Here is a 16,269-nt window from a genome sequence, read left to right as displayed (position 1 = left end):
GTTTGTCACATAAGTATAGGTATGGTGAGAAAGTGTGACGAAAAAATATTTCGTTTATTTTATAAAAAATATTTCGTTTCCTTCAGTAAAATAGTATTATATTTTTATAGATGGTAATGATTCAGTTGAAATATAACTTGTATTGTCTTGGTGAAAAATAGAAAGTATATATTTTTATAGACTTGTTGTCCGATTTTTTTATTTTTCAACTTATATATATATATATATATATATATATATATATATATATTTATATATATTTATATATATAATTTAGTAAGTTTCAAGAACCGTTATGGAAAACACCTTTTCAGGTTTAACTTAGGGTTTAATAACCCATTCATACTCGAATAACTACGCCAATATATAACGTGAGAAGTTTCTCCTTAATACGATCGAACTTGATCTCAATAAACCTCATTTCTTGTTTTACCACGAGACTTTAACATAAGAAGAACCAACATGGAACTTTACAAAAAAAATGAAAAATAACCATATATATATATATAAAAAAGAAAACTCTTTTCCTTAAATGACAAACCATAATTTCTGATAAATTGTTTNTTTAATATAAAAAAAATTAAACACGATATTTAACGGTGCCTAAAAACATTTTATAGATTGTAAAAATATAAAATACATAACATATATATATATATATATATATATATATATATATATATATATATATATATATATATATATATGTAGAGAGAGAGAGAGTTAGGCTGGTATACTATCAGTAGCATGTAGGTCTCTATACTGGCAAGTTGTTTTCAATGATGCGGCTTGTAAATCGATGATTGACTTCGTAGACTTGATCTACACTATTAAAAATATTTGAAAATTAAATTTTATAATTTTTTAATATTATTTGGTTAGTGATCAAAATGTCTCAAAATTGATAATTTTAATGGTCATTGGGCTACGTTTGTGAATTTAATGGTGTAAAACAATTCAAATCTGATAAATTTTTTATAATTTTTTTTTTTCACTATTTAGAGTAAGATCAGTATTTCTGATCTTAAATTCAAGTCTTTTATCATTATTTTTTATGAGATTTTTATTTTCAACTGTTCATTTTTAGACTGCTCGTTTGATACGTAAATAATGTTGAAATATTACGAAGTTTAGTTTTCAAATACTTTCAATAGTGTATATCAAATTTAACGGAATCGATTGTCGATTTAAAAGCTATATCATGGAAAACAACTTAGTAATACGGATGCCTCCATGCTATCGATATATAGTCAGCTGATCGAACTATGTATATATATATATATATATATATATATATATATATATATATATATATATATATATATATATATACAAATGAGGTGCGTCGGAGGAGGAAACGGAACGGGATTTATTAGTCTCNATATATGTCAGTAGAAAAGGTTTTTGTTATACACTATAATAACTGTAAATTTGTGTTTATATGCAGTCATATTTCTAAAATAATTTAGTTTGATAGGAAAAACTTGTTTGGTAAAACTGAAAAATAACCCTCGTTATTCCTCGAATATTTCCTAAACAAACACTGATAATGTATAAGATGTTCTTAATTTATTCTATATTGCTAAGGATAGGATTTATATGATGTAATTATTATTAATTATTGTTGTTATTATTTTTTCTCAAGCAAGGATTGGAGCTCTTAGTATTTATTTGAGTTAGTATTTTCAATGTTTGAAATATTCAACCTTAATTAGTTTACCAAAATAGAGCATTGTCACTTGAGGAACAACTAGGCTTAACTTAAAATAAAATGCATTAGAGGCTTAAAAAAATGTGACTCAAACCTGGCATGGTCCATTTTTAGACTAACTTGCCTCAACAACTTGATTGGTAAGGATTTGGAATTTGACCATAAATTGCTTAATTATTAGTAACCAAATAAGATATCTATGAGTCACCCTATCATATGACTTGGTCAATAACCTAGCAAAAGGCTCATGAACAATAAACCTAACAAGTTGTAAAATATACTATTATGAAATTATGAAATTCTCATTCTATATTTCTCATTAAAAGTGTAAGTTTTTTCAAAAAAAAAAATACAAAAAAATATTATGTGAATGCCCCACTAGTAAGATATTCTTCCTAAATGCCTAATCTAGAAATTAAATGCTAATTTAGTAGAAGTGAATTGAACAAATTAGTAATAGGACCTAACTGGCTCAATATGGAAAATTAACAACTGTTGGAGTATTTTTATCAAAAAAAAAATAATCACCATTTCCTTTTCTTTCTTTCTTTTTTGATGTAGGTCAAAAACAACTAAAGATTTTTTTTTTTTTCTTGAAATGCATTAAATTACTTTATCCTAAATCTTAAGTAATTATTTTGATTATTATGATATCTACAACCTAGCTAGCCTGATTAATTAATTCCTAAACACTAAAAACTGAAAATTTTGTGGGCCAAGCAAATTGTGTAAATTTTACAAAATTTTTTGAGCCAAAACACTGGGGCTAAATTTTAAATTTTGACTCAAAATTTTGACTCTCTCACTGGTTCTCACTAGTTGATATCCCTCATCTTTTCTAACATTATAAATCATCTACCTAAGGATTAAGTCCACCTTATATTTATTATTATTAGTAGTACAATTATTATAAACATTAAGGAAAAGCCCAAAGTAGATTATGCTAAATGTAGAATTTTTAGTAATTTCTTATTCTCCTTAAAGCATCTTCCTCCTCACCAACTCACACCCCCCAAATTGTTTCTGATTCCATGTTCATATATATTTAGATAAACCCTACAACAAACTATCCCTTCACTCTCACTCCCCAAACCTGCACCATTTCAAAATAGTGCAGCTTCAAGATCAAATATGTTTCCTAGTGCAAACAAAAAGGGTAAATTCCACAGTTGGTTCCTGAATTTCCCGCTAAAAGTTTCATTTCCGTACCAAAAACTTAAAACTCTTTAAAATTGTTTTATTTTGATTCTTTATCCTGATTTTTTTTTTTTTTTTCTGCATCAGTTTGGTGAGAATATTCTCCGTTGTGAGATAATCACATCCACCGTCTATCTGTGCCATATTTCTGCTTTAAGATTCGCGCCAATTTAGGCGAGCTCTATAAATACATGCACCCCTCCCAATGCTCCCTATGTTTTCCATAAGACTACGTACCACAACAATTATTAATTAGATGGCCTCTACGTTATCCCCCATGCACTACTACACCACCTCCCTCTTCTTCTCCCTTGCTATTGTTTTCCTACTACTACTACTACTACTACCACCACCATTTTCATGCAACGCTCTCCCCAAAACACTCTTTGATCCCTTCCCCATGTTCCCCCACAACACCACCACCACCTACATTGTCCACACCAGCAATGTATCCCGCCCCCCTGAGTTCCCTTCCCAAACCCACTGGTACAACTCCATACTCCACTCCCTCGCCAACACCACCACCAATTCCACCTCCAACACCTCCTCCGCCACCTCCGCCGCCGCGATCGTCCCCCGCCGCATCTTATACACCTACCGCACCCTCCTCCACGGCTTCGCCGCCACGCTCTCCCCGCAGGACGCGCTGCGCGTGTCGCGGATCCCCGGCGTGATCGGCGTCTACGCGGACCGCGTCCTCCGCCTCCACACCACCCGGTCGCCGGAGTTCTTGGGCCTCCACACGGACTACGGCCTCTGGCCGGAGTCCAAATTCGGGGAGGACGTCGTCGTCGGCCTCGTCGACACCGGCGTCTGGCCGGAGAGCTGCAGCTTCGACGACGCCGGGCTCCCCCCTGTCGACCGCTCCAAATGGCGCGGCTTCTGCGAGAATGGCACGCGGTTCGATGCCGGCTTGTGCAACAACAAGCTCGTCGGCGCCCGGTTCTTCGCCGCGGGGATTGAGGCGGCGTTTGAGGGCTTTGACCTCGAACTCCTGGGAGAATTCCGGTCCCCGAGGGACCGCGCCGGGCACGGGACGCACACGTCGTCGACGGCGGCGGGAAGCCACGTCGCCGGCGCCAATTTATTCGGCTTCGCGCCAGGAACCGCCCGAGGGATGGCACCGCGGGCGAAGGTGGCGATGTACAAGGCCTGCTGGAGCCTGGGGTTCTGCTTCGCTTCCGACGTTGTCGCCGCTATCGACGCTGCCGTCTACGACGGCGTTGACGTGCTGTCCCTCTCCCTCGGCGGCCTCAATCGCCCCTACCACGACGACCCGATGGCGATCGCCACGTTCGCCGCCGTCCGCCGCGGCGTCTTCGTCGCGCTCTCCGCCGGCAACGGCGGCCCGGCCGAGCTCACCGTCTCGAACACGGAGCCGTGGGTGCTGACGGTCGGCGCCGGCTCAATCGACCGCGAATTCCCGGCCAACCTCACGCTCGGCGACGGCCAAGTGCTCGTCGGGGAGTCGCTCTACGACGAGCTGGCGCTGCACGCCGACATGATACCGCTGGTGTACCTCGGCTACTGCGGGATACTACATCTCGTTCCGGACGTGGTCATGGGCAAGATCGTGGTCTGCGACTACGCCGACGCGGCCGTCGGGTTTTACGTGCAAAACGCGGGCGGTGCCGGGCTGATATCTCTCACCTCGTCGCAGTGGGGGGAGGGGATCATCGTCAAGCCCTTCCCTCTCCCTGCGCTGACCATCGGCTACTCCGAAGCGCTGAAGCTGCTGTCGTACATAAATTCCACCGCCGAGCCGGTCGCCAGGCTCGAATTCCAGCTCCTGACGGTGATCGGCGAGGCCCGAGCACCGAAGGTGGTGGTCTTGCAAAAATAATAATAATACTACTAAATCTGATTGTAATCAAAATCTAACTTTTTTTCGTCAACAGGTGGCGTCGTTCTCGTCGCGGGGCCCGAACCCCGTCGTGCCGGAGATCCTGAAGCCGGACGTGATCGGCCCGGGGTTGAACATCTTGGCGGCGTGGCCGACGGAGACGCCGCTGACGCACGACGGCGAAGGGCTCGACCCCCGGCGGGTGGAATTCAACATAATATCCGGCACGTCGATGTCGTGCCCGCACCTCGCCGGAATCGCCGCGTTGCTCCGGCAGACCAACCCGCGGTGGTCGCCGGCGATGATCCGGTCGGCGATCATGACGACGGCGGCGACGCTCGACAACCGCCTCCGGCCGATAGCGGCCTGCGAGAATTCGAGCGCGGCGACGCCGCTGGCGATCGGGGCGGGGCTGGTGCGGCCGCAGGCGGCGAGGGATCCGGGGCTGGTGTACGACGCCGGGGAGGAGGACTACGTGAGGTTCCTGCAGTGCGCGTTGAACTACAGCAGCGAGGAGCTGGTGAAGTTCTCGGCGGCGGCGGCGGTGGGGCCGGAGAGGTGCGGGTCCCAGGCCGGGGATCTGAACTACCCGTCGTTCGCGGTGGTGTTCGGGAGCGGAGCGGGAGGGGCGGTGCGCGCGGCGACGCGGACGGTGACGAAGGTGTCGGAGGGGGCGGAGAGCTACGCGGTGCGGATTGTGAACCCGCGGCCCGATAAGGTGGCGGTGGCGGTGGAGCCGCAGAGGTTGGAGTTCGCGGGAGGGGAATGGGAGGAGCGGAGCTACAGTGTGGAGTTCGGGAGCAGGTTGGTGGATCCGGATCCGGAGGAGAGGAAGAGGAGGGAGTTTGGGTACATCATATGGGAGAACGAGGTGCACCAGGTCACGAGTCCCGTTGTGTTTATGTGGGAATGATGGATGGATGAGCTATTCACATTTACATTTACATTTTCATTGGAAATGGATAAAAGATTTATTAGTTGTTGTTTGGGGTTTGGTACTTGAATTTTGGTGGGGCTTAGTTGTACCTACCCGGATCTTCGCGCATCTCGTTAATGAAGAATGAATATTAATTAATGATGTTTGGCCTTTTCTAGTAATTCCTTTTTCTGAATATTCATTCTAAATATTTGTTTCTTCTTTATATATATATATATATATATATATATATATATATATATCGGATAATCATCAGCTTAGAAATAACTTAGGTTTTAAACCATGGCCAAAAAAAAAGAAACACGGAATCTCAAAATTAACATCTTTATACATCATGCTGCAGTAGAAGCTAAACGTTTCAGGTTTAGCCGCTTACTCGAGCAGAAAAGGTTTATAATCTACAGTTGCATCTGTTTTATTTGAAGAAGATTAAAAAGGATTGCCAGTACTACGATTGAAACTATGAGACGAGAGAGCGAGAGCACACGAACTGTGTGATGAGATCTTACGAGACTAGGGCTAATTAAGTTCACTAACAATAAATTTTGAACAGCTCATATAACTAGAAGCCTCAGCAATCCCTGCATAAGAAGCCCTTAGAAATGAATGTTTCATAGCATCCTGTGTGTACTTTGTTCAACCAAATCCACATCCAAAAGCCAAGATGAAGGAAAAAACAAAAGAAAAGAGAGAGAGAGAGAGAGAGAAATTTTAACATGCCTGGAAAGGCTCAGAATCTCTATGCAACAACACAAACTGAAAATAACATACACAAGCGTGCACGACCGGTCCATTTAGCAACATTACATACATCACTGGAGAGCTAGTGCTCTTTTATTGTACACAGAGTTACATTCCTGTCGCTCCTCGGAGTAGATGCTGGAATATCGAAGCAGGGAAGAGCTTGCACTCCGAGCTCTCAAACCTGATACAAGAACATTACAATTGAGGCACTAATTTAACCAGCAACACCATAGGATTTTTATCACGTCATCGGAGTATACTGCAGCGATACTCTCACAACATGCGGTGTAATTATTAACAAACCAAGGTATAGGAAAAGTAGAAATCTACAAATGCTTTTGAACTTGGTTTGTTGAGAAAGAAATCTCCTCCAAAGCACTATCGAAGCAAGAATGCCAATATTTAGCAAATAAAATCTGAAATTATCCTCATAGTACACACTATCGTTAAAAGAAGGCATCTTGTAAATTTCTTCAACCAAAGAAACCTCGTGAAAGGCGAAATGACACATCAGAGACTTCAGATTTACCGCAATCAAATATTAGTATGTAACATATTCATAAAAAGAATTGAAGGTTAAGTTCTGCAGATGCAGTTAATGAAAGTTCAGATGATCGATTTGGACGACCAAACACCTCAGTGTTTCAGCTTCTAATGCACTATTAATTAAGAGGGTAAAATAAGGTGTGAACTATGGAGTGCCTAAATGTTTTCCATTGTACATTTTTCTCATCCCTTTGAATTTTAGCAGTTACAGCCCAGCTACCTTATAATGCTGCTTCTTCCTATGAAACATGCCATAGGGTATTAGATCTTCTCTACCTATAGCAATAACATCAATAAAAGTCTTGTCTTGCATGATTCTAGAATACTCAAGAATCTAAGCTAGAACTTTTGAAATTACTAATCTGTTAGCTTCTCCAAAAGCAATTCGATTTACTCAACCCAACAATAAGTCAATTCCTCGCCAGATTTCTGTGCGACTGCATTTTACTTGCGCACTTCGCCAATTAAAATATATTTCTGTACACCCTGCAGTAAGGAACTCGAGTCTACAGCTTAATGTAAGATAGAAAAGTAGTCATCATTCTCTTTCCTCCTATTTCAGATCAGAGCAGTTGTTTACTATCAGTGACAGCTAAGCTTACGTTACTTCTCTTATCAAAACAGGTGTGAAGTTCATGTCAACAAAGCAGCAAACAAGTTACATCTTTCTCTAAAAATAAATAGTAAGGACCTAACGTGTCAAATATTTGTCAGCCTAAAAAACTTCGCACTTTTCAAGCTTCCAAATAATGATCTATTTGAGCTTAGATCACTCTCCAAAATTTTCAGTCAGAAATGGAATAGAAAAGACCTCGAGCTCACTAGCAAAGAACTAGACAATCATATAACCAATAACAGTATTACAGCTCTCCCATTTTAGACATTGTAATACTAGACACAAGGACACCAAGATAAACTAGATAATTAAAACGAGCCATCGGATGCAAATGGATAAACAATTAAGCTTTAGACAACAACGTCGAGCAAACTGTTTCTTTCCTCAGGTTGCTGAAAACACAGGGTACTGAAAACATAGGTCTCTGCTTTATGTCATATCACAAATGTGGGTGATATAATGTAATACTAAATCCAAGTAACAAGGAAATCAGCTATGCACAAAGAAACAGTATTCTAAGTAATTCTGAACACAGGCAAGACGTAGTCTTATGTCTTTTATCTACGACTAGCCTAGTTCCACCGATGGAAGTACTGAGTTCAAACGATCAGCTTAAGCTTTTAGGTTGAATGGGGTTCTAAAATTATGTCATATCTTTATCTTGGTGAGATTTAACTTACTTAGCCTCCCTAATAATTGGAACCATAGAAGATCCTAATCACTGGGAGAGGGTGGGAGCTCAAATCAAGCAGCTGATTTGATGAACTTATATACTATAATAAGCATGGTGGTCTTCATTAAGAGTGGATTCAATCCGAGATGGAGGTGGTCAGGTGGAGAATCGCATGCATAAAGGGTGCAAATAAAATTCAAAGGCTGTTATCTAGTGAGTACCTCATGAATGAAGGGGGAGATTGTTTGGTATTCACCTGTTGTCGGTTTAATACAACATGGAGTAAAATACTGATATATACTATTTAGCTCAAACCTACATGCTTAGGCTTTTAAGCGAGTAGGTCCAAAAGTGCGTCATATCCCTGTCGTTTTGCGATTAACTGCACTTTATACCACAAAATATAGAAATATATTAGCATTTAACTATCATAACCAATGACAGAAATAATTATGAAACCAGAAGAAACTGATTATTTGCCGCTAAGTTTGACTACTGATCATGCTTAAACTCTCAATATTCCATATCTCCCATTGCATCCGATAATGGCAAGCCAGGCCTATCCACCAAGTTGTTCAAAAGAATCAGTATACACAAAAAATTAGTTGAACGCTACATCTAACCATCTAACCTAATTCGATCACATGATCCAATGCATTCCCAAATGTTAAGGTTCATTTGAAGTAGAGAAACTACTAATAAAGGATTTAAGTGCCTATCGGTAGAGCCGTGTCTATCGTACCATATCGTGCCAACAAGATAGCAGCATAATATAGCCTCCGTACCGATAGCACAGTTCAAATCTCTTTTCTTTAAATTCGTAAATAATTTTTTCAACAAATTTCAAAATATTTGATAAAAATACATAATAAATAGTTAAAATATTTTGTTGCTAAAAAAAATAAATATTTTATGCAATTATGTGTCGGAACACATGAATTTTTTTGTGACCGACCGGCATTGGCGCGGATCAGCACGCACCGTACCATTTCGTGCCAGTAAGTTTCCGACACGATACCGTGCTACTGCACTTACATCCTTGCTACTAATACCTTAATTTCACCCTTAGGGGCAAGTCAACATCAAAAGGGCGCTTCGTATTCTCTTCAGCATCTAGCTCAAATTATCCCATCGATCAAAAAAAAAAAAAAAAAAAAAAAACAACTAGTGAGGTCTAAATTAGTGGATGAACAAATAAGGCAAGATCAATAAACTACATCTGCACTACAACAAATCAAAACCCTAAACAAACAAAGATCGATCTCAAATCATTCCAAAACGTTAAAAGATTAGTAATACCACCTCGGCGAAAGGGAGCCCTAATTCGGAGAGATCCCCGGCCTTGGCCCTGCAAACGGGGACGGTCTCGAACTGGTCGACGGAGAGCGATTCGGAAATGAACCCCACCTGGAACTCGATGCTCCGGGAATCGGGGTGGGCGACGATCCCGGTGACGGAGAGCCAAACGAAGAGCTTCTTCGCCTGGATCCCGGAGAGGTCGGAGATGGCGCCGTACGAGAGCTTCCCCTTGATCGTTTTCTCGTAGTAGACGAGGTCGGAGAACTGGACGTAGCAGGGGGCCTCGAGCTCCACGACGAAGTCGCCGTCGGCGGAGAGGGAGTAGCTCGCGACGGTGTTGGGGAGGAGGCCGGGGGGGAGCCCGAACTTGGGGAGCACGTCGTTCGCGGTGCCGGCGACCACGGCGGCGGAGGGATTGGAGAGGAACGGGAGGAGGAGGAGGAGGAGGGAGGTGAGGGGAAGGAGGGGTTTCGCCATTGCCGTACCTCGAAGAGACGAGGAAAAAGGGCGAAGAGAGTGTGGAATATATAACAATAAAGAAATGTAAAATATACGGAAACCCCCCTCAACTATAAACAATTCGGATACTCGTCACGTACTCCGTTTTTTTCTTTAAACAAAACAAAAATATACAGAACTTATCTAAACTATTGATAATTTTGAATCTACTACCGGACTGTTCAAAAATTTATTTTTAATACCTAACTTTTTAATTTATTTAATTTTATTCAGTAAATAATATTTTAACTTAAAATTTGACTATTTTATTTATTTTTGAAAATTTAATTAGTATACTTTATATAATTTTCATATCCATTTTATATAGTATACTGGCAAAACTTGTAGAGATAAATGATACATTCAAATTTTAAAAACCAATATTATTGGACTTAAAATAAATAAATTGAAAATTTTATTTGTAAAATTAAAATCTTAAAGATTTTGTAGTCGATTAAAAATGGTTCATATTTCAATTAAGTTTCATACATTTTCTTTAAAAATAATTTTAAGTGTTATTTGGACGATTGGTCCCAACCTTTATCGGCTATTTTATTTTAATTTTTAATAATTTTTTTAAAAATTGGATCTTTAATTTTTATAAATTTTTAAAATTTAAATTTTACTGTTAAATTAATAACCACGATATTGATGCCACATTAGTGGTAAATCTTGCTATGCCCCAAATTTCATTACAATTTAATGATATTTTAGTAACAAAACTTTAATTAAAATAAATATAAAAGATTAGGATCTAATTACAAGAGAACAAAAAAATTGTGGATTAAAATAAGAAGATAAGTAAATATTGAAGTGAATCGTGCAATTACCCTTTTTATTGATAAGTTTTAGGAAAAAAATTATACTTGAATGGAGGGGAGAAAAAAAAGAATAATATTAACTATATAGTTGAGGTTATCAAACTGATTATTTAAGTGCACAATGGAGGAGCACCTTCATAATATGTGTCGTATCAAAGCCGACGTTCAAGTACTGACGGAGATGTGAGCAAAATATGAAGAAGAAGCGTAGAGTGACGTGAGGGTGGTGAAGGAAGAGAATGAAGGAGAGAAAGTAAGAGGAAAAAAAAAAAAAAAGAAACGAGCAGTGGAGAAGGAGGAGGAAGACGAAATTTGCTCAATTTACTGTCAATTCAGATCGAATCTCTAAAACCTAAAACTGTATCCTAGTTTTGCAAAAATATAAAATCAGTGATTTTTTGTGCAAATTGATCATATTTTTAAAATAACTTTAGTTAAATAAATAAAAGATTCATCCAACTATATCAATAATTATATAAATAATAATTTTAGATAGATTTTATTAATGATTAATAGATAATGCAGTATTAGTAACTAGAAATTAAGGGGCTATTTACTTGAAAAGAAAAAAGAAAAAAAAAATCTAAAGTTGTGTGACTAACATCTAATTTGTCAATTGTTGAGGGGTTTACCGTACATTTTTTTGTTCGATTACTTAAAAAAGTCAACATCGGCGGCGTAGTCATCAGTAAATCCCCAACACCAAACACCGGAATTCTCCAATACATGAATCGGAAACTCATACCGCCACTAAATAATACACGTGTCATGATTTTACAGGATTATTTAAAATTTTCCTGTTTCAGGGTCTGTAGCCAATCCACCTCACACAAACGCATAGGGCCATTCTCGGTACTTGAATAATTATAAGTACTCAAGCTCTGTTCGTTAGGGGTGGAAACGAGCCGAGCTCGAGCGAGCTTATGTCAGCTCAAATTCGGCTTGAAATTAATTTCGAGTCTAAATCTAGGCTCAAGCTCGGCTTGAAATTAATTCGAGTCGAGCTCGAGCGAGCTTAATTTCGAGTTGAGCCGAGTTCGAGCTCTAAACGAGTCTATTGAAATTCTCGACATTATATAATCAATAATTTAATTTTTATAGAACATTACCTATAATTTGATGCAACATGTCCAATAGTTCAAAAATACAAAATAATTGCAAGAAATGTGAGCTAGGGTGACTGCCTGACTGGGTGAGGGTCTAAGAGAGAGAGAGAGAGAGAGGGGAGAAAAAAATTAGGGATTTGAAAATTTGAATATTATCATATTTTAGGATTACGTGCAACAGTAAAAATCTGAAAGAGAGTGTGTTATGTAAATTTAGAGTTTGGCTCAATTGCACGGTTGTACTTGTTGGGTTTATTTTATGGGCCAACAATAATTGCCCAAATTAAATTAAAGCCTATATATAATTAAAATACATTATAGTTATAAATATTTTATATTTATAAATACCTAAACCCTAAACCCTATATATATATATATATATATTCGAGCTTTTCGAGCTTTTCGAGCCTAATTCGAACGAGCCGAGTAATACTCAAGCTCGGCTTGAAATGAATTTCGAGCCTTTTATTTTGTTCAAGCTCGGCTCATTTAATTTCGAGTCGAGCTCAAGCGAGCCGAAAATCGAGCCGAACACGAGTCGAACGCGAGCAGGCTCGCTCGTTTGCCAGCCCTACTCTTCGTCGAGCTAAATATGTACGGAGACCCCTCAACTGTGAGATGTTTCGAAATCGAGCCCTGGTAATTTTGATCGACACCCTCTAATTTCAAAAATTTAAGTTGAGTAAATTAAAGATTTTATCAAGTTTATAGATAATTTAATAAAACTAATAATTTTAGTTACTTTATAGCAAATAAAATTAAAACTAGTTAAGGGACCCGTGCGATGCTGCGGATAGTTATTTTAAAATTTAATTTTAAAAATTAATTATAAAAATTAATTTCAGAATTTAAATGATGCAATAAATACATCAAAAAATTTTAATAGGCATAGTAATCCCCCATTAGTTAGTGAAATAATTTTAGTAGGTATCGTAGGCCCCCAGTAGTTAATGAATGAGAAGAGAAAATATAATTTGTGATTCTCGCAATTAATTTTAATCAAATATAAAATTAACTTAAGTTGCATTATTTTTTTTATTTTTTAATGTACAATTTATATGTGAATGCTTAATATTATAAAATTAATATTTATATTTAATATCAATAGTCTAAATTATTTAACATTTATTTATATATTTTACATTTTATAAAAATAAATAATAAATTATATAATAAATTATTATATAATAATATATCTATATAAAAATAAAATACTATACATAATAAATAAACATATATTTATAAATAAAATTTTATAAATAATAAATACTATATATAATAAATAAATAAAATTATATATATATATAGAGAGAGAGAGAGAGAGAATGAGGGGGAGGTCCACCGTGGACCTCCCTCTCACGTGGTCCACGAGGCGGAAATGGCCTCGTGGACCCCGAGAAAACCCCCATATGAGCCCCGCTGTTTTTCCACTCCGCACAGGCCTGCGCCGCGCCGCGCCGTACCGTGCTGCGCGCCCGTGCGCCCGCCACGCGGCCCCGCCGGAGCTCTCGCCGCTCCTCGCGATTCGGCGTCGCGTCCACAGACCGGACGAAGCCGCCCCGCGTCAGCTCCCGTCCCGCGTCCCGCGTCGGCTCGGTCCCGCCAGCGCCGGGGGGGGGAGCCGCCCCCGCGCCAGGCCGCTGCCGACGCCGCGCTCGGCCCGGTCCCGCTGCGCGTCCGCCCGCGCCAGCTCCGAGCGCCCGCGGCTCCGCCCCAGCGCCCGCGGCGCCGCGGACGCCGCGGCGCCCTCCGGCCAGCGCTCGGCAAGCCCCCGCGCACAGCAGGCCGCCTAACGCGCCGTCGCACACGCCCGCGCTGTCGCCGTCCCCGAATCCGCGACTGTCCGCCCGCGCCAGCGCCCGCGGCCGCGCGAGAGCCGCGCCCTCGCCCGCGCCTCCGCCTCCTCGCGACACGTGTGCAGTTATTGAGGAATAATATATAGTTATAGAAGATAGAAGATTATAGATTATAGATTATAGATTATATATACCTAATGGTTAGAGCTGCTAAAGTTTTATCAAAAGTTTCACATTAAACTAAGAAAAAATTTTAAATACCACATTTGTGGTTTCTCACTTTCTCACTTTTGTACAATGTGACTTAAAGTGTATCAATTTAATACCATATGGTTTAAAATGTATCAATTTATTATTGATTTCACTAATTTTTTTCATTAAATTAGTGACAAAACTAACATTTAAGGTTACTAAAGTGAATATTCGATAAAGCTAGGTATGATATCTGAAGTTTTTTGCATATAATTTAACGAAATATTAATAAAAAAACTGACAAAAAAATAAAAATAAAACCACATGATATTAACTTAATATATTTTAAACCACACGGTATTTAAATGAGAAAGTGCGAAATCACAAGAGCGATATTTGAAGTTTATCCAATTAGAATAACTCAATTATGAAAGTATAAATTAAAAATTAAAGTTCCGGGGCTGTTTTTAAAACACGTAATAGTTGATGGTGTCTCCATGCAATTTTACATAATAATTTATCTATAAAATTTTATTATTTCTCAATCCCTTACCCACGTGGCCATGTTGGGAGAAATTATTGAGTCGATCCAGATTTGGAGGCACCATGTGAATCATGCATTATATTTAACTCTTACGATCAAATAATAATATAAAATTAAAGAGCTATTGCTTATATATTTTTGATAATTTTTTTACTTTCTAGTTTATCCCCTTAAAAAGTTTAATATTAAAAATATAGTTTTTATATTTCAAATATTTTAAATATATATTTTTTAAATTAAAGTTTTGATAATGAACTGTTAGCAATAGTTATAATCTCTGCGAAATTATAATTTTATCTTTTCAAATATATTGCTCTACTATCACAAACTTTTCTTATTTGTCCTTAAGTTAGGGGCAAAAGAAGTGTTTTGATTTTAATCTTTTTAAATATACTCATCTACTATTACCAATTTTTCTTTTTTCTTTTTTCTTTTGAGAGGAAGATAACACGCTACCTTCTTCATTCATTAGGTAAATAAACTTAGCTACATAGGGTGAGACAGCTAGGGCCTCAGGAAGACAACTAAACGAAGGAGAAAGAAACTAAAAGAACAACAAAAAGAACAACAAAGAACTACAGCAAACGTCATCCGACTCTGCAAAAATCGGTCCACTCCTTTGCTAGAACTCCAATACGATGAGCAGTAGAGATAGCATTCATGGGTATGTTTCGAAAAATAACATTATTTCTTTCGCATCAAATCGTCCACCAGATGGCCGCCACAAGGATTTGAGACTTCAAAGTGTCAAATATCTTTCTTATTTGCCCTTAAATTAAGGGCTAGAGAGATATTTGATTTTTTTTTAATTCTAATAAATATTTAACTCACGTTTGATCCGAGATAACTTAACGAGTGGTAACTGCGGAATTATTTTTGAATAACAAAGGAACATACGAGGGGTATATTTGAAAATTAAAAAAAAATAGGAGTAAATTAGATATTTTTAAAATTTTGAAGAGTATATAGATAATTATTCCTAAAATTAAAATTTAATTCTATAGGTGGGATCTATCATTTAAAAAATGATAAAATTTGAAAAATAAGTACACAGATAATAAGTAATCTAAAAAATTTAACAGTATAAAAAGATGTCGTATGATTTACCTTATTTTAAAAAGTTTTATATAAAATAGTGTCAACCCCAGTGACAATCCTCACGTTGGCTTTTGTAATTACAATAAAAAATAAAAAGTTGAGAATATTTTATTTTCTGGGGGGCTTTTGAGTTTTTTTTTTAAAAGAAGTTGACGTCCACACTCTGCTGAAATATATTACAAACTAACCAAGTATGATAATAATAAAAAAAATTTCTGTAAGTATGATATATTATACAAAATTAGCATTTAAAAAATAAAAAAAGTTAACAATGTGAAAGAAGGCCTAATTTATGATTTTTATATATATTAAATATAAAAATATAAAAATATCATTCGTCAAGGAAAAAATAATTGTTTCATTTAATTTAATATGATAACAGAGCAAAAAGTCATAAATGCGAGTCACGTTAGACTCCTAGAATAATTAATTGTTTTCTATTTAATTTAAGTCTATATCATGGAGCTATCAAAAAAGTTTCAAGCCTCATATGTGAGAAAAAGTGTTAAATATAAAAATACAAAAATATTAGTTTAAGTTTTTAAAGAACAATAGTTGTATCATATAGAGTGCGGCTAGGATGCTTATGGAAGCACGGAGGGCTCCGTGCTTCCACTTTGTTTTCGATGTTCGGACTTTCGAATCGAC

General features: G+C 38.1%; 3 protein-coding genes across 4 annotated transcripts; 2 read left to right on the top strand and 1 right to left on the bottom strand.

The window, feature by feature from the left end:
- On the top strand, positions 3,151–5,823 carry LOC109712791 (subtilisin-like protease SBT1.8). Its single transcript, XM_020236547.1, has 2 exons — positions 3,151–4,730; positions 4,807–5,823. The coding sequence occupies exons 1-2, from the start codon at positions 3,165–3,167 to the stop codon at positions 5,662–5,664; spliced, it is 2,424 nt and encodes an 807-aa protein (XP_020092136.1). The 5' UTR covers positions 3,151–3,164; the 3' UTR covers positions 5,665–5,823.
- Positions 6,248–10,084, bottom strand: LOC109713079. 2 transcript variants are annotated; one of them, XM_020237035.1, is made up of 3 exons: positions 9,570–10,084; positions 8,587–8,649; positions 6,248–6,613 (listed from the first exon to the last, which is right to left on the bottom strand). In XM_020237035.1, the coding sequence occupies exons 1-2, from the start codon at positions 10,041–10,043 to the stop codon at positions 8,599–8,601; spliced, it is 525 nt and encodes a 174-aa protein (XP_020092624.1). In that variant the 5' UTR covers positions 10,044–10,084; the 3' UTR covers positions 6,248–6,613; positions 8,587–8,598. The 2 variants fall into 2 exon arrangements, with proteins under 2 accessions (XP_020092624.1, XP_020092625.1); XM_020237036.1 differs by lacking the exon at positions 8,587–8,649 and having other exon boundaries at positions 6,285–6,613; positions 9,570–10,083.
- LOC109712783 (transcriptional regulatory protein AlgP-like) lies at positions 13,401–13,784 on the top strand. Its single transcript, XM_020236536.1, has one exon. The coding sequence runs from the start codon at positions 13,401–13,403 to the stop codon at positions 13,782–13,784; it is 384 nt and encodes a 127-aa protein (XP_020092125.1).

Source organism: Ananas comosus, linkage group 7 (genome assembly GCF_001540865.1).
Source record: "Ananas comosus cultivar F153 linkage group 7, ASM154086v1, whole genome shotgun sequence".
In the NCBI taxonomy this organism is placed as follows: Eukaryota; Viridiplantae; Streptophyta; class Magnoliopsida; order Poales; family Bromeliaceae; genus Ananas; species Ananas comosus.
The sequence above is the reverse complement of the archived record's forward strand: the minus strand, read 5'-3'. Positions and strand labels throughout refer to the sequence as shown.